The sequence below is a fragment of the Glycine max genome, chromosome 12 (assembly GCF_000004515.6).
Source record: "Glycine max cultivar Williams 82 chromosome 12, Glycine_max_v4.0, whole genome shotgun sequence".
Taxonomy (NCBI): Eukaryota; Viridiplantae; Streptophyta; class Magnoliopsida; order Fabales; family Fabaceae; genus Glycine; species Glycine max.
Genome location: NC_038248.2, coordinates 41,394,057 through 41,410,750, shown reverse-complemented (window position 1 = coordinate 41,410,750; position 16,694 = coordinate 41,394,057). Strand labels below are relative to the sequence as shown.

The window sequence follows — 16,694 nt, the reverse complement described above, 5'->3', positions numbered from 1 at the left end:
AACATGTGAGGCATTTTCCAAGAAGGTTTATAAATTCCCACAATAAAGACTTTTGAAGGAGAATCAGAAGTAAAGCCGAAAGATAAAATGAACTTCAAAAGAAAAGCAAAGATATCTTCAAATCTCCAGAGCAAAGTACTTCGTACTTCCTTATGTATGCATCAAGCAATTTTTAGTATAATAAGTGGTAGATTGTGAAACTGCCAAGAAGATATGAGACACTTTGAAAGTGACTCATGAAAGGATTGAACAAGTCAAGGAGTCTATGTTGGAATTTTGTCAAGAGTACCAAATCACTTAAGTAACACATTAATAAGTATGTGTGCGATAAATAGGTAATTAAAAGTAAATTTAAGATGTTGTGTTTTTGATCAAGTCCAGGTAGATTCTTAGCAACTAATTGCTAGTAAGTTTTGATTTAAACTCTTAATAGTTAGTTATTGTGCTAGTTGCTAGAACAAGTCCGTACCTATGAGAATATGACAATGTGTATGTATGTATCCTGCTATAAAGGTTGTTTGATGAATGACAAGGCTATTAGAGCGCAGCAATGGCCTCCTCAACTTTACTCCATTCCTATTCTCCCATCTGTGTTTAGCGTTATTACTTCAAAGTCAAACTGTGATGTACGATTAAATTCCTCTCTAATCACTCCATGGACTTCACCTTCGGGAGTGTTTTATTCGAGAAGCAGGACCTTATCCCCGTGCTTGCTGTTTGGTTTGCCAATATGGTATGCAAAACCTGCAGGTTCCACAGCGAACCTGACAAGCAAAGGAATTGCAGTGTACAATCACAAGGGCCATAGGATGTGGCAACGTCCAGAACATAACACTATTGCCTCAGTATCATGTTGCCTGGTTAGAATCTGGCTAAGCCTAAAAGCTTCAGAGCCCGTCAATCTCACACAAGTTTTTATGATTGGCAGCCAGATGGCAATTTGGTTCTTTACTATGACAAAACTCCAAGACCTGAAGCATACTTTCGGAACGGAATCACAGCTCTACTTTGATGAACCTGGACACATGTACATAAAAATTGATTAGTGAAGTCCTAAACGGTGGATCAGAAGAAGAGTTCTTGTACACGGTCAGAACTGATCCTGATGGGCTTTTCAGACTATATGAAGCACCATGCTCATTTGCTTCACTGTAACTGACATGTATCAGTAAAGTCCAAGAACCATGTTCTTAATTTGGATTCTTAGAATTGCAATTATATATATTTATTATGTTTTATACATATCTAGATTCTTATCTTACAAAATTTAAGAATAATTGTATGGTTGTATTGTATCTATGCTTCATATATAGATGAGAACACAGTTGCTGATAGCCGCAGTTTGGGGCGGTGGAGTGTGGTGCAGCAGTATCCGCAAGATATTTGCCTTTCCTTGACGGCAAGGGGCTGGGGTGTCCGTGCTTCATAAGTTATAACAGCTACTGCATTACCATCAATGGGAAGCCTGAGTGTGAGTGCCCGGATCATTATTCCCCTTTCGAACACGACAATCTCACAGGTTGTAGACCAGATATTCCCCTGCCTAGCTGCAACAAAGACGGGTGGGAGCAGAATAAGGATCTTGTAGATTTCAAAGAGTATCGAAATTTGAACTGACCCCTCTCTGATTATGACAAGTTGGTTGGAATTGCAATGGACAAGGATATGTGTAAACAAAAGTGCCTTGAGGATTGCTTTTGTGCTGTAGCCATATATGGTGAGGGACAATGTTGGAAGAAGAAGTATCCTTTGAGCAATGGAAGGAAGCACCCTAATGTTACTAGAATAGCTCTTGTCAACGTACCTAAAAGAGATTTGGACAAGAGTGGGAGAGAACAAACTACACTTGTGCTTGTCATATCAATAGTGCTTGGGAGCTCAGTTTTCCTCAATGTGCTTCTATTTGTTGCCTTGTTTCATTTTCTACCACAAGAGGCCTTTGATTAATCCAAAATTGTCAGCTACAACCATAAGATATTTTACATACAAGGAGCTTGAAGAAGCAACCACGGGGTTCAAACAAATGTTGGGTCATGGTGCTTTTGGAACGGTATATAGAGGGGTGTTGACATCAGACACAAGCAGGTATGTTGCTGTGAAGAGGCTAGATAAGGAGGTGCCAGAAGGTCAGAAGGAGTTCAAAACAGAAGTGAATGTGATTGGACAAACCCACCACAGGAACTTGGTTAATGTGATGAAGGGGAGCATCCTCTTCTGGTGTATGAGTACATGCGCAATGGCTCCTTGTCTAGCTTTCTCTTTGGGATCTCAAGGCCTCATTGGTACCAAAGAGTGCAAATTGCGTTGGGAATTGCAAGAGATCTCACATATTTGCATGAAAGTGCAGCACTCAGATCATTCATTGTGACATAAAACCTCAAAATATTTATTGAGTCCATGAAGAAGGTTACCCAAATGCTTGAGGGCGTGATAACAGTTTCTGTGCCACCTCGCCCTTCCATGTTCAGTTCATCATTGTTTGAAACTTCATTCACTTTGTAACTACTGTTTCCTATGCTCGCAGTTCTAGGTTATTTCTTTTTTATTTGTCTATCTAAGAATATTTATTTTGTCCTGATATTCTTTGTGGTTTTAGTTCGCATGCTTGATTGAGTTTAATGAGTTTGTAAAAAATGTTTTCTTCAGAAGTATCAGTAGCAGTTGTTGTTGTTGTTGTTTACATAAAAAATCGTTACCTTGTGTTGAATTGTTTAACTTAACCTATAAACTTCTCATTCAATCTTCATCCCAGTCACTTGCATTTTTTATTAGATAAGCTTTCAATCACGTTGATAAATGCTAATTTGGAGGGGAATTATGATTTCTTTCAACAATGACCTATTTCATCATTATTGACTGACCTGTGAAATATGATAAGCTATTAATAGCATTATGCTTTTGTAATGCTATTCAACTACGTTATGAATTATGATTTTCTGGACACACAAATTCAAATTACCCCTTTTTTCCTTATGAAGTGTTAAACAAAAACAATGTACAGATCCTTTTATGCTTCTTTTCAAAATTCTGGGAAATAAAAGTCATTACACTTGGTAGCCGCCACTGCCAGTGAAGAAATCACACTCCCGTTAATTAATTTCTTTACAAACAACCTAGAAAATGATATCAATGCTTAATGTTAATGTCTGAGCTGAATAGATTATTTCTAGGAACCTCAAACACTGGAATAACGCATCACGAGTTGTACTAACAATCTTAAGGTCAAAGTTTAACATGAAAAAGTAGGTCATACTACTAATTACTAAATTTTAATTTTTGTAATCATATGAAAAAAATTCATTTTTGTTTACGTAAAAAAATTGCTATACATTTTGTATTTCAAGATGAAACTCTAATAGTATGATCCAAAAATAAATCCATAAAATTGCCGCAGAAAATACAATTTGTTACTGAATTTATTAATAACTAATAATAGTTGATTCGATCAAGGGCTGTAGTCAATATATTTAAATGGTTTAACGTTGACGATTTTTTCAAGGAACAAACTCAAATTATAAAATATTTTTTATTTTTATTTTACGTCGGGTTCTTTGTGTCTGCTATCGGTTGCAATGCAAGTTATTGCTTTGGTTCTCCAGTTAGTTCTAATTATAATAGATTACTTGATGTAATTTATAATGATCACAGTGGCTAAAGAAATAATTTATTTTGACTTATGTCAAAAATAATAATTAATTGTTAGCATCCGCTAAAGTAAAGGAAGAAAAAGTAAACGGGGCCTATGTTTTGTTACGTGTCTTCTACCAATAATTTAGGATCTGAAACACTGAATTCATCACCCCCCTTATGCAAAAAAATTGTTAGAACATAGAAAAACTCATATCAATTGCTTCTCTAAGTTTGATTCCTATTAAATATTGTTTTGAGTTTTGACAAAACACAGGAAACACAATGGATGCCACTCACTCCATGTTCTGTAACAATGATCTGGTTAACCCCCTAAGCTCAATGGGCATGCAAGTGTCCTGCATTCTTGTTGTGTCACACGTCTTCAACGTTGTGTTTAGGACAGTGGGCCAACCTGGACCAATTGCACAAATTCTGGTAATAATCAATAATCAATCACCTTAATTTTGTTAATGAATAATGATGTTTTTCTTTTTCTTTTTCTAAATTATTTGTATTGAATTGAAGTTTCATTATTAACTCTTGTTGCATTAATTGTTCAACAGGCTGGGTTAGTGCTAGGTCCAATGTCACATATAGAGTATATAAAGGCTACATTCTTTCCTGCCAGTTCAATAAATTACTATGAAGTTGTGAGCTACTTCTGTCGCATACATTTCATGTTTTTATTTGGGTTGGAGATGAATATTCACTACACCATGCGCAATCTACGTATAGTCAGCTTAGTAGCCTGTGGTGGTGCAATAATGGGTGGTGTGTTTGGTCTATCTGTCTCATTTTACTTGCATCAACAGCTAAACACCATTGACAATGCCCCCTTGTATTATTTTTGTATGATCATTATGCTAGTGGTGTCATACACAAGCTCGCCTATGGTGATTCGTTTGGCAGCAGAGTTAAGGTTTGCAGCATCAGATGTGGGGCGAATCGCAGTTTCTTCTGCATTGATAACAGAAATGGGGTGCTTGTTGTTGTTCAATGTGATGGTTAACTGGAGAAAACCAAATCACATTTCTGCTGGTTTCGGTTGCCTTGTAATTACTGCCTTGGTGGTTATCATAAACAGGTACTTAGCCGTTTGGTTAAACACAAGAAATACAAACCAGAAGTACCTCAAGGCTCCTGAGTTGATGCTCATTCTGCTCCTGCTCCTAACTTGCTCAATGATAATAGAAATTTGGGGTTACAACAGTATTATTAGTTGTTTCATCATTGGTTTGTTGTTTCCTAAGGAAGGTAAAACAGCTAGAACATTGCTGCATAAACTTGGTTATTCTATTTACAACTTTGTACTTCCAGTATATTTTGGGTACTTAGGCTTACAGTGTGATCTGATAAATGTCTTCAAGAGCCTGGAGAGGGCAATCAATATGGCCATATTGATATTGTTGAGCATTGGAAGCAAGCTTGGTGGTACTCTTATAGTTTGCCGCTACCTTAAAATTCCTACTAGTGAAGGAATTTTTCTTGGCTTCATATTGAACACTAGAGGTTATGCTGATCTTCTATTCATAGGTGCAGCAGCAAAGCAAGTAATTGTGAGTATATTTCTTGACTTGGTTGAATTAGACAGTATTTGGATAAACTTCTCTCCATAAGTACTTATAGAAGAAGAAAATAAGAAAGTAAATTGAATTAAGTTTATAGCATTAGCTAAAATCAACTTACGCACTTAACTTCTGTAGGAGCTATGTTTGATTAACTTGTCCAACAGTTAAGGTGCATAAGTTGATATTAGCTTATGGAGAAGCTTAATTCATTTTACCTTCTTTTTTTCCTTCGAGTATTTAAGGCAAAGTCAATCCAAACAGATCATTAATCAGAATAGGAATCTCAAATTGGTATACTAACTCAATGGCTCTTGTGTTGATTTACAGACTTTTGATTCAGAGGCGTACAATGTTTTGTTGGTATCAATAGTACTTAACACAATAATATCAGGAGTAATTGTGGCTTTTCTAGTAAGAGGGGAAGAAAAAATGTTTGCAAACAACCATACAGCAATTGAGCCACAGCAAATGGAGGACGAGCTTCGAATTCTGGCTTGTGTGTATGACCCTCGTCAGGTATCTGCCATACTTGCCACAGTACTAGCGATACATGGCTCTAGAGTATCACCATCTACCACTTACTTAATGCACCTAATAGAGCTTGTGAAGAAGATCAAGTCCAACCTGTTATACCATGAGAAAGAAAATGCTGACCTTAGCGACGACGAGGACTATGGAGGCAATGATGTGGTGGAAATTAACAATGCTTTGGATAACTTCACTGCAGAAACAAAGATTCTAGTCCAACAAAGAAGGGCAGTATCTCCTTTCCCATCTTTGTATGAAGATGTGTGCAATGAAGCAGAAGATCTCCAAGTGTCCATAATTCTACTCCCCTTCCACAAGCACCAACGCATTGATGGGAAATTAGAAAGTGGGAAAGAGGGTATAAGGATCACTAACCAGAAGGTGCTAAGACATGCCCCTTGTTCAGTTGGTATCATAGTAGAAAGAGGACTTGCAAGGGTACCAGGCTTCTCACAACTAGTAGCATCTGAAGCCATACAAAATGTTGCAACACTTTTCTTTGGTGGCCCTGACGACCGCGAGGCTATTGCGTGGAGCCTACGCATTTCAGGGAGTCCGCGTGTCAACTTGACAATCATTAGATTTCTGTTGAGTTCCTCATCACAGAATGAAATTATTGAGAGTGGAGAATCTGAGGACAAAGAGATCTTGATGTCATTGTCTGGGGAGGAGACGGTGAATGAGATTGACAACACCTTCATGGTTGATTTCTACAACAGGTACGTGACTTCTGGCCAAATAGGGTATGTGGAGAAGTTTGTGAAGGATGGTGCACAGACAGTGGAATCTCTGAAAGAGATAGGGGACATGTACTCTTTGTTTATAGTAGGAAAAGGTGGTAGAGGACAGAGTTCATTGACAATTGGGATGAGTGACTGGGAAGAGTGTCCAGAACTTGGAACAGTTGGTGATGTCTTGGCCTCTTCAGACTTTGATATTCATGGCTCAGTTTTGATCGTTCAACAACACAGAGATGCCAAGAAAGCCCTATTGCATGCTTAGTTATTGAAGTACAATAAAGTTAGACTTGTTCATATAACTTAGCTTTATGAACATAATGTGTACAAATGGAACAGTTTTTGCTTTTCAACAACAATGTGTTTAAAGAAAAAAATGCTCATCTTTTTTTGTTTAACTCTGTATATTTTTTTTCTTTTTTCTATTAATATTTTTTTATTATTATATTATTAATACAAAATATCTCCATGTTTTATCGATGATTAATCTTCATCTTTCGCTCTCAATCATTTTTTTCTATTTACAAAACTCAAATCAATACACATTAATTAAGAAAATAAGTTCGGTGTCACGGTAAAATTTTAAACAATACACATTAATTTATTTTCTATTTTCTAAACATTATTTTCTTTGTAGAGTATATCCTTTCAACTTGTCATCTCAAACTTGATTTTCTACATTAATTCCTTTATATAGTATATTCTTTTAATCATTAATCATTAGAAAAGTTGGTGAATGGTAAATATTTTTTATTAGTCATTTTCATGGGGAAAAAATAGCTTAAAAGAATGCAAAGTCATTCCTTACTACTTTACATCTTATTTAGTAATTAGTTATGAAATTTTCCAACTGTTCCATCACTGGTACCCTCATGCAATAAATTACTGACACTAAATATTTTTGGAAAACGAAAAAGGTAAAATATGAATTTTTTTATTCTAAAATTCTCAAAATTCAATTTTTAGTCTTTGTTAGGATGGGCATGGCGGGGCCCAAATAAAATTAAGGTGGTTAAAAGATTATATTAGATGGGAGTAAATATTTAATATTTATATGGTAGTGTTTATTTTATTTGTTTAAAATAATGTGATGGTGACACATGGGTAATTAATATTCATTGAATGATATCAATTAGGATTATATAAATGCATTTATGTATGAAAAATTCAAGCAATGAAAAAGAAATATAAAATTTAACTTATTCTCTTCAACTTTTTGATATAGTTTTAATGGTAGATTTTAGGAGCAGTGTAACATATAACTCTCATGAGAGAGTATAAAATTGCTTAGGGTTAGTGCATGACATCTAACTCTTAAAAATTAAAGTTATTGTAAATTGTAAATGAAAATCAAATGGCACAACGTGTTAAGAAAAAAATGGGCCAAAATTTGGCATAGAAAATCCTCGCCACATTTTTGCCCGACAAACAAACAATAGAAAAGCGAAAACAAATGTCATTTTCGAGGTTATTGAGAGTCCAGAATCCTGGTCTCTGTCTACTCTTCAATTATTCCCAACCTCTCACCTCTTCATCTTCTTCTTCCTTACCTTTGACCAGAGACAGAGCAGCACTCACATTCACAACGAAGGTTTCCTATTCATCAGACATGGTGAAGGCAATCAGAGTTCACGAACTCGGTGGCCCTCAAGTAAGTAAATCAATTCATTTCTCTTCTCTTTCACATACTCATCTTTGTTTTACTCATTATTTACAATTGTTGATCAGGTTCTGAAGTGGGAGGATGTGGAAATTGGAGATCCAAAAGAAGGCGAGGTCCGTGTGAGGAACAAAGCCATTGGGGTTAATTTCATTGATGTCTACTTTCGCAAAGGAGTTTACAAAGCCCCTTCTTTTCCCTTCACTCCAGGTTCCCCACTTACATTTCTCACTTTAACTGTAACTAAATTCATGTTGTATTATTGGCTAGACGACCCTTGCCATTGCACAATGCCAATTCCCACTCATTCCGTGTATCCATTTGCTTTCAAACCCTTTATTATGTCACTTTATGGATGCAAGGTAATGTTTTTTTGTAATTGAGATGGATTGATCTTCGCTATCGTGCGTGTCTACCGCTGCTGTTCCTTCTGGACCGACTAATATACTGTACATTTAAGAACAACTAAGGCATGAGGCATCAATACCGTGTTAAGACTTAAGAACCAATTGTCTCAAAGGCTTACACTGTTAAGTGTTAAGCTATGAAGCATGGATTCATGAATTATTTGTGTAATTGTCTCAAAATCTTTTTAAACCAACCTTCTATATTTTTTCAAGTGTATTAGTTGTGTAAATGTGACAGCTTAAGTGTTCAAGCCAACAAAAAGTAATTTTTGAACCAGACACTTAATAAGAAGTGTCAAAAAGGTGTCCAGGTGTGCCGGTGTCAGAAACGTCTCTGACACGGCGACACTTTGAACAAGAGAGATTTTCATGCTTCATAGGTGTTAAGTGAAGCCATGTGATATGAATCAATGACTCTATTACACCTCTTATCAATATATATCAAATGACTCTTCGAAAATTTCACCAAGCTGTTTGAATTCTCTTACTATAATTTAACACTGGTTTTTCATTGCTTCATACATTTTAAGCTCTAGAATTACTTCATCTACTATTGAATACATGCACTGATGATGACTTTCATAACTTTTCATTTAATGTTAATAAGTCTTCATTTTTTTAAACCATTGAATGTAATTGTGATAAATGTTCGAATTAATCTCAGCTATAAATTTTACATTGGAGTGTGTGTCACAGTGGAAAATTTGATTTTGTGTTTTCCAAATGGACAGTAAGTCGAATCCCAATGTAGAATGTGCTGAATTCTTTGCCCCTTTTAATATGGCTGGCAGGTATGGAAGCTGTTGGGGTTGTGACAGCTGTGGGTGCTGGACTCACTGGTAGGCAGGTTGGAGATCTTGTAGCTTATGCAGGTCAACCAATGGGTTCATATGCTGAAGAGCAGATACTTCCTGCAAATAAAGTAGTCCCTGTTCCTTCGTCAATTGACCCAGCTGTTGCAGCATCCATCATTCTCAAGGGCATGACAACTCAGTTTTTGCTTCGGCGCTGTTTCCAGGCAATGTACTATGATGTTACAATCATTTTAGCTGAAGCCATTTGCCTTTTTCTTTTACTTCTGTTAGCATACTAGACTAGACTGATTAGCATATGTAGCAGATGTTAATTAGAACTTAGAATATCGATTTTAGTTATTGAATAACTATTAATTAGCTTTGGGTTATTTAGTTCTCTGTTAGTTCATATATCTAGTCTTTGTTTTGATAAGCTTAGTTGGGCTTATCTGTGGCAATAAGTAATTACTCGTGAAGCATTTTTGTTCCATCTGAATGAGCATATTAAAACAGCTTTTGAGGCCCATGTATACAGTTAAGCAGTTATGGGCTTGGCTTTAAAAGCTAGAAATTGAAGCTATACAAACAATCCTTTGTGAAAGCTTAAAACAGCTATTGCAGTATTTGTTTTCATCCAAGCACTCATCAGTTTATTTTATCTAAAATCTCATGATTGCATTAACTACTTATTGAAGTGATGGTCCAAACTGCGTTTATCATATTTTAGATTGTCTACTCAAATGAATACTTATTTAAGCTTGTTTATCAAGGTAAAATTTTAATGTGGTCATGGTATAAGCATGTCAAGGACCAACTCTCCGAAAAATTTAAGCTGTATGGTATTGGCCCAATCATTGTTTATAACTCTAATATGCTGCCTCACATAAGAGCCCTTGGGCCTGAAATGTAGACGATGAACATACCACATTACCTTGTGTTGATTTAAAATGATGAATAGGGCAGGCAAGGATTGTTAACTCTGGTATTTTGTCAAGGATCAACTATCCTAAAAGCTTAATGGTGGCCCAAGAATGGTTTTATATCTCCAATGTTCAGTAGCTAGTGTTGTCTTCCTCCATCTGCTCTGCTTTCTTCCATTAGTGTTCTTTTTCTTCACTAGAACTTATAGCTTTCTCTGGCCTATTACTTCAGTATCATCTGTTTCTGTAGTGGACTATAGTATATTAACTGGTGAATTCATGCTTTATCCTGAAACCAATGCATTTTCTCATAATTTGTCCCTAGCTTGACAATTAACAGACTCATCACTCATGTACATATCATTTTACAGGTTGAACCCGGTCATACAATTCTTGTCCATGCAGCAGCTGGCGGAGTTGGATCCCTATTGTGTCAGTGGGCAAATGCTCTTGGTGCAACTGTTATAGGAACTGTATCCAATAAAGAGAAGGCAGCTCAAGCCAAGGAGGATGGCTGTCATCATGTTATAATCTACAAAGAAGAGGATTTTGTTGCCCGTGTCAATGAAATTACATCTGGCAATGGAGTTGAAGTAGTCTATGATTCTGTAGGAAAGGATACATTTGAGGTAGTACTTATTCTATGCTATTCTACACCCAAATAAAATTTCAAAATTAGATAATTGGTAATTGAGTGGAAAAATAAAATTATTAGGCTTAAATAGTATTTTAGTCCTTAAAATATACAACCTTGGTTTTAGTCCCTACAAAAGCTTCTTATTGATTTTAATCCCTAAAAAAAATAGCATTTTTTGCCTTTGGTCCTCGTTTGTTTTTAAATTTTTAATCCCTATATTATTTGGTCCATGTTGAATTAGTTCTTATAATATGCTTGTTATATTGACTTTAGTCCCTAAAATATGACATCAATTTTATTTTGCAAGGATTAATTCATCATGGATAATGGACCAAATAGTATATTTATGGGAACTAGAATCAAATAACGAGAACCAAAAGCAAACACTCTTATTTGTAGGGACTAAAACAGAAAATGGTATACACAACGGAGAATAAAAAGCTTTTTGAGCCAAAATTAATATTCTGTCATGAATGGTTGTATGATCCATTGGAAGTTGGTTACTTTTTTATTCTTTACTTGTTTCTTCTGTGATGACAATTGGGCATCTAGAAATATGATCAGGTTTATAAGTTATAATTCAATTTATCCTATATTGATCATTAATTAAAACTAAACATCGACGAACATCAACTAGATCCTAGATATAATGATTATTGTTCCTCATCAACCTATGAACTCATAGATCCTAATGAAGAACTCTACATAAAACTTCTTTCTAATTTAGAAATTCATATGTTGCATTTATCATTTGGTTGCTCAATGACTTTGCAAGTCGTGTGATAATGTGAAAGGAGATAATTGCATTTGTCAAGACTGATTATGATACTTCCTATTAATGGGTAAACTCAGAGGTCAAGACTTGATAGGCTGTGGATTTTTTATTCTATAGATTGGAGACCCAAAGTTTAAGTGTTACTCAGATTAATACAGTGTAAAAGCAAACTTAGCAACTTCATTGATGATTATCAAACTAATTTCTGCCTAATAAAAGCTTTTTGTCAGGATTTTTAGTTTCAATTTAGAAAATCAAACTTTGGGTTACTATATTTCAGGGTTTTTATTTTCATCAAACCAAAATTTAAGAGTGCTATGAGAAAAGTTCTTAATAAGGTCTGTGGTGTGCTGTGATTTGTCCAGGGATCTTTGGCATGCTTGAAGCTTAGGGGCTACATGGTAAGTTTTGGGCAGTCATCTGGTTCACCTGATCCGGTTCCATTATCTTCCCTGGCTGCAAAATCCCTTTTCTTGACTAGGCCTAGTCTAATGCAATATGTTGTCACTCGGGATGAGCTGTTGGAGGCTGCTGGAGAGGTGTTTGCTAACGTTGCTTCTGGTGTGTTGAAGGTCCGTGTTAATCATACTTACCCATTGTCTGAGGCTGCAAAAGCACACGAAGACCTGGAGAATCGAAAGACATCAGGATCTGTTGTGTTGATACCCTAAGACTCTCAGTTGTGTATGTGTTATACACCAAGTCCTTGTTTGCTTCCTCTTGAAAAGAACTCTTTATTATGAATGATATTGCTAATGTATGTTGTTTACCATGAATCATTGTACTTAAATAATGATTTCTCTGTTGACTTTGGTTAAAGAGTACTTTTCTCATCTTAGTATCTTGACATATTTCCTACATAACTATTTGTTTTGTTGTCTTTTTCATATCCTGCATGTTACTGTTATCATTTATCAAATATGAACACAATAAGGTAGCTGCAGCACGTGTTTGTAAATTGTAAATTGTGAATAGTATCTCATACCTAGTGAAATGGCCGTGTGAACTGTAAGATGGTCGACGAAGTTTAGTTTCTAACTGGAAGTGAAATGGAGAGAGAAAGAGAGTTGGAGGTGTAATATAGAAGCAGGGCTCTCCTTGTTCTTGAAGTTCATTGGTGTTGACCCCCCCCATCAATCCAATCTGCATTCGTACTATTTTCTCCACTTTTATAATCCAACTGCCATTTGAGAGCCAAAAAAATCAAAATTATTTAATAGATCGTGAGGTAACAAAGCTAAATGTAGGCATGCAACAGTCTAGAGTAAAATTACCATGGGTCTCAATCTCAAACCGTTATATCAAAAGGTGTGTTTTTACTTTTCGTTAATGTGATCTCATTCAATTAACGAGACATAGGGGGAACTGCCTAGTACAACATAAGTTGCCACAATATGAACAGCCAACACTAACTACTTAGTATATGTTTCACAAACACTTTGCAAACCTGAGAATGACGTTTCTCAATGGATTAGGAGGGTGTCTTTTGTGTTTGGCCATTCGATTTGTATGGGACGCATAATGAACAGCAACTCATAGTCTTAATAGCTATAACGTAAACTACCTTAGTAATCAAGTCATAAATAACATATTTATGTAAAAAAAAAAGAAAGGTGTAACCATGAAAAAGTAATGCTAACTTGCTGCATTTACATGATATAATTTTGTATTTGTTTTCTGATTAAAAAAATCAATGTGTTATTATTAGTGCTATTAAAATTGGCTATATAAGCCACAATATACTCGTGAAATGATTTTCTCATTTTGAATAAATACCATTTTTTAGTTTTATATTTTTTTTCTTTCTTTTCACTCCTTTGAACCATGGATTCTAACAAATAGTGCACACTTTTCTTCTTGAGAAAATTCAAAATTGTCCTAATGAAAATAAGGTTGATTTTTTGTCTATGACTTGAGAAAATTTAAAATCATTTTTTATTATAAAATTTAATCTGACTTAAGTTAAGTATTCACTCTAATAACTTTAGTATTGAAATAAATTTGTGTAATTTTTATTTATTTATATGACATTATAGGACTCATAAATTTAAGATAAGTAATTCCTTTAAGCAATTATGCATAATAAATACTCTTAAGCGCCCACTTTTCATAAAAAAAAATAGTATTATTTATTAATAAATTCCACTATGACCATTTAATATCAGTGCTAAATATGTTTTTATCAATGTAAGTTAGTATTTTTATTTTCCAAGGGTTTAACTCAACCGATTAAGTAAGGATATATGAGTTATTATAAATTCTTTAATAATATTTTCTTGATTCATAGGAATTAAAATTAAAAAAACACAAAACTTAAAATTAACAATAAATCTTACTGAAATCGAAATTGAAAAAACTTCAATTTTCGAGAACTAAAATTAAAAAAAAAATGAATTTATAAGGATTGAAAAAAAACATTAACTTCTGGAAACCAAAAAATATTTAAGTCTATTGTCGGTGTTACTTTTTTTATTTTTATTGAAAATTTACTTATAAATTTAAAAAATGTAATAGTATTTAATGTTATATCATTTTATTATCCTTTTCCCTTTTCTATATGATGGCGTTCCAAAGCAGTAGTACACTAGTACAGTGAACTCTTCTGTTCATTTTCTTTGCAACCACCACGAAAGCTTCGTTATCATCGGCAACTACAAGCATGGTGAAAGCTATCAGAGTTTACCACTTGGCGACCCTGAGGTTTCTTTTTTTATTTCACTCACTCACTCACTCACTCACTCACATAGTCCTTTGCTCTTTGAACACTGAATTGTGGAATTGATGAGTGACAGGTTCTGAAGTGGGAGGATGTGGAAATCGGAGAGCCGTGTGAGGAACAAAGCTGTTGGGGTTAATTTCATTGATGTCTACTTTCGCACTGGGGTTTATAAAGTCCCCTCCTTACCTTACACTCCAGGTACCATATTCTCTTACTGTTACCAAAACATTAATTAATATTTGGCTTAAATACTTTTTTCTTTTCTCCAATTTAAATTTTTTTTATTTTCTTAAAGTGTTTTAGATATTTAATCGTTGTAAAATATGTTTCTTTTATTTTTTATCTTTAAAGGGCTTTAGATAATACATTTTTTAGGACTTAAAAGTGTTTATTTTACTTTTCAAAGTATTGTTTAAAATTATTTAAGAACGAAAAAAAAAACACATTTTGCAGCCATAGAAAAATGAAGTTTTTCCTTCTCTTTTCTTTTTACTTTTTGTAGATATTTTTATTGATCAGTAAGTAATAGTAATGACACTAATTTTGATTTTTTTTATATAAATCTGAATTTACTTTAGAATTCTTGATTTTTTATTCAATCAAATTAATTCTTATAAATAATAAATAGAATCGATGCAATTTAAATTGATATAAAGTAGTCTATGATTCTGTGGGAAAGGATACCTTCGAGGTAGTACCTGTTATATTATTCCTATATAGAATTTCAAAATCAAATGATTGAGTATTCCATCAGTAGTTCATTTTTCTCATTCATGAAGTTCTCCTTCGCTTATGATAATTAAGTGTCCAGAAATGTAAATAGATTTGTGGATCAGTTGATCCTACATTGATAATTACTTAAAACTATAACATCAACAAAAACCAACCAGATCTTAGATGATAAACTCAACATTTATTATTGAATTCCCACACCCTATTAAAGAAGTCAAATTAAATACTTTTCTCATTTAGAAATGAATTCATAGTGTTTCATCCTTTAGTATTGGTTTTCTCAATTGGCTTTGCTAGAAATGTGATGATGTCAAAGTGAGTATTTGTATATATCAATATTATTAGTTACAAACACACGTAATGTTGATGGGCAAACCCAGAGGGCAAGAGTTGATAAGTAATAGATTCTAATCAGTAGACTAGAGCCCTGAAGTTCCAAGGTTACTAAAGTTCTATGGTTATTGTCTGATTAATGTAATATCTAGGACCATACTCATTAGCTTACTTCATTGATTATGACCTCACTGATATCGGCGAGGTTAAAGCATTTTTTTTTCATTTGTTGAGATTTGTGATTTCAGTTTTTCCTAATTTTATCATTTCAAAATTTCATGAGTATTTGTCAGAAAAATCCTTAACGATGTATATGCTGTAATTTGTACTGGGATCTTTGGCTTGCTTGAAGCCTCGAGGTTACATGGTAAGTTTTGGGCAGTCATCAGGTACACCTGATTCAGTTCCATTATCATCCCTGGCTACAAAGTCCTTGTTCACTTTAAAGCATTATAATGTCACTCGGGATGAGCTATTGGAGGCTGCTTGAGAGGTGTTTGCCAAGGTTGCTTCTGGAGTCTTAAAGGTGTGGGCTAATCGGACTTACCCATTGTCTGAGGCAGCAAAAGCACATGAAGACTTGGAGAATCAGAAGACCATGGGATCTGTTGTGTTGCTACCCTAAGGATATCAATTGTACATAGGTCTTAAACACCAAGTCCATGTTTGATTCCTCTTGAGAGGAACTATGGTTTGTGATACTATAACTATTGTATGCGGTATGCCGCTGAAAATCACAGGTCTTTGTTCTTAAAAAAATTGGTTTTTTTAACATCGTGCTCATGATATTCAACCATATGACTTTGTGTTGGTTAAATACTCTTCTCATAGTCTTATTTCCTATTTTTGTAGTTTTGTTGTCTTTTTCTTATATTTTTATATCCTCCCTTCGCCCTTGAAATCCAGGGTTTCGTGCTTTTACTTCTTTCCCTCTATCTATGTATCCCAAAATTATAGACATTTAGAAAGAAGGTTTTATTTATACAGTCGAACTTAGACTCTGGTTTCAATAACATTACAGTTAAATGCTAGGTTCTGTTTTATTTATACAGTCAACTTAGACTCTGTTTCAATAACATAACAGTTAAATGCCGTGGTTCTATGGATAGCTGAGAAATCGAGCATGATGCGTAGTATAAAGTTGCATTGTAGAGATCATTGTGCATGGCTGGTGCAGGAACTGGAAAAATATTGTATGGCTTTGGACTGTCAAGTATCCATCGCCCTAGTCAAATTCACCTTAGCTACTCTTCA

General features: G+C 34.5%; 2 protein-coding genes and 1 long non-coding RNA gene across 3 annotated transcripts; all 3 read left to right on the top strand.

Annotated features, from left to right (window-relative positions):
• Window positions 1-3,912: 3,912 nt before the first annotated feature.
• LOC100804522 (cation/H(+) antiporter 1) lies at window positions 3,913-6,951 on the top strand. The gene is made up of 3 exons (XM_006593244.4): window positions 3,913-4,065; window positions 4,194-5,190; window positions 5,539-6,951. The coding sequence occupies exons 1-3, from the start codon at window positions 3,913-3,915 to the stop codon at window positions 6,726-6,728; spliced, it is 2,340 nt and encodes a 779-aa protein (XP_006593307.1). The 3' UTR covers window positions 6,729-6,951.
• Window positions 6,952-7,848: 897 nt separating this feature from the next.
• Window positions 7,849-12,475, top strand: LOC100793768 (quinone oxidoreductase 1). The gene is made up of 5 exons (XM_003540498.5): window positions 7,849-8,114; window positions 8,192-8,333; window positions 9,322-9,548; window positions 10,616-10,873; window positions 12,022-12,475. The coding sequence occupies exons 1-5, from the start codon at window positions 7,917-7,919 to the stop codon at window positions 12,325-12,327; spliced, it is 1,131 nt and encodes a 376-aa protein (XP_003540546.1). The 5' UTR covers window positions 7,849-7,916; the 3' UTR covers window positions 12,328-12,475.
• A 1,708-nt stretch (window positions 12,476-14,183) lies between these two features.
• Window positions 14,184-16,283, top strand: LOC102666371 (uncharacterized). The gene is made up of 3 exons (XR_001383989.3): window positions 14,184-14,356; window positions 14,449-14,573; window positions 15,793-16,283. It is a non-coding gene; the product is annotated as an uncharacterized lncRNA (long non-coding RNA).
• Window positions 16,284-16,694: the final 411 nt, after the last annotated feature.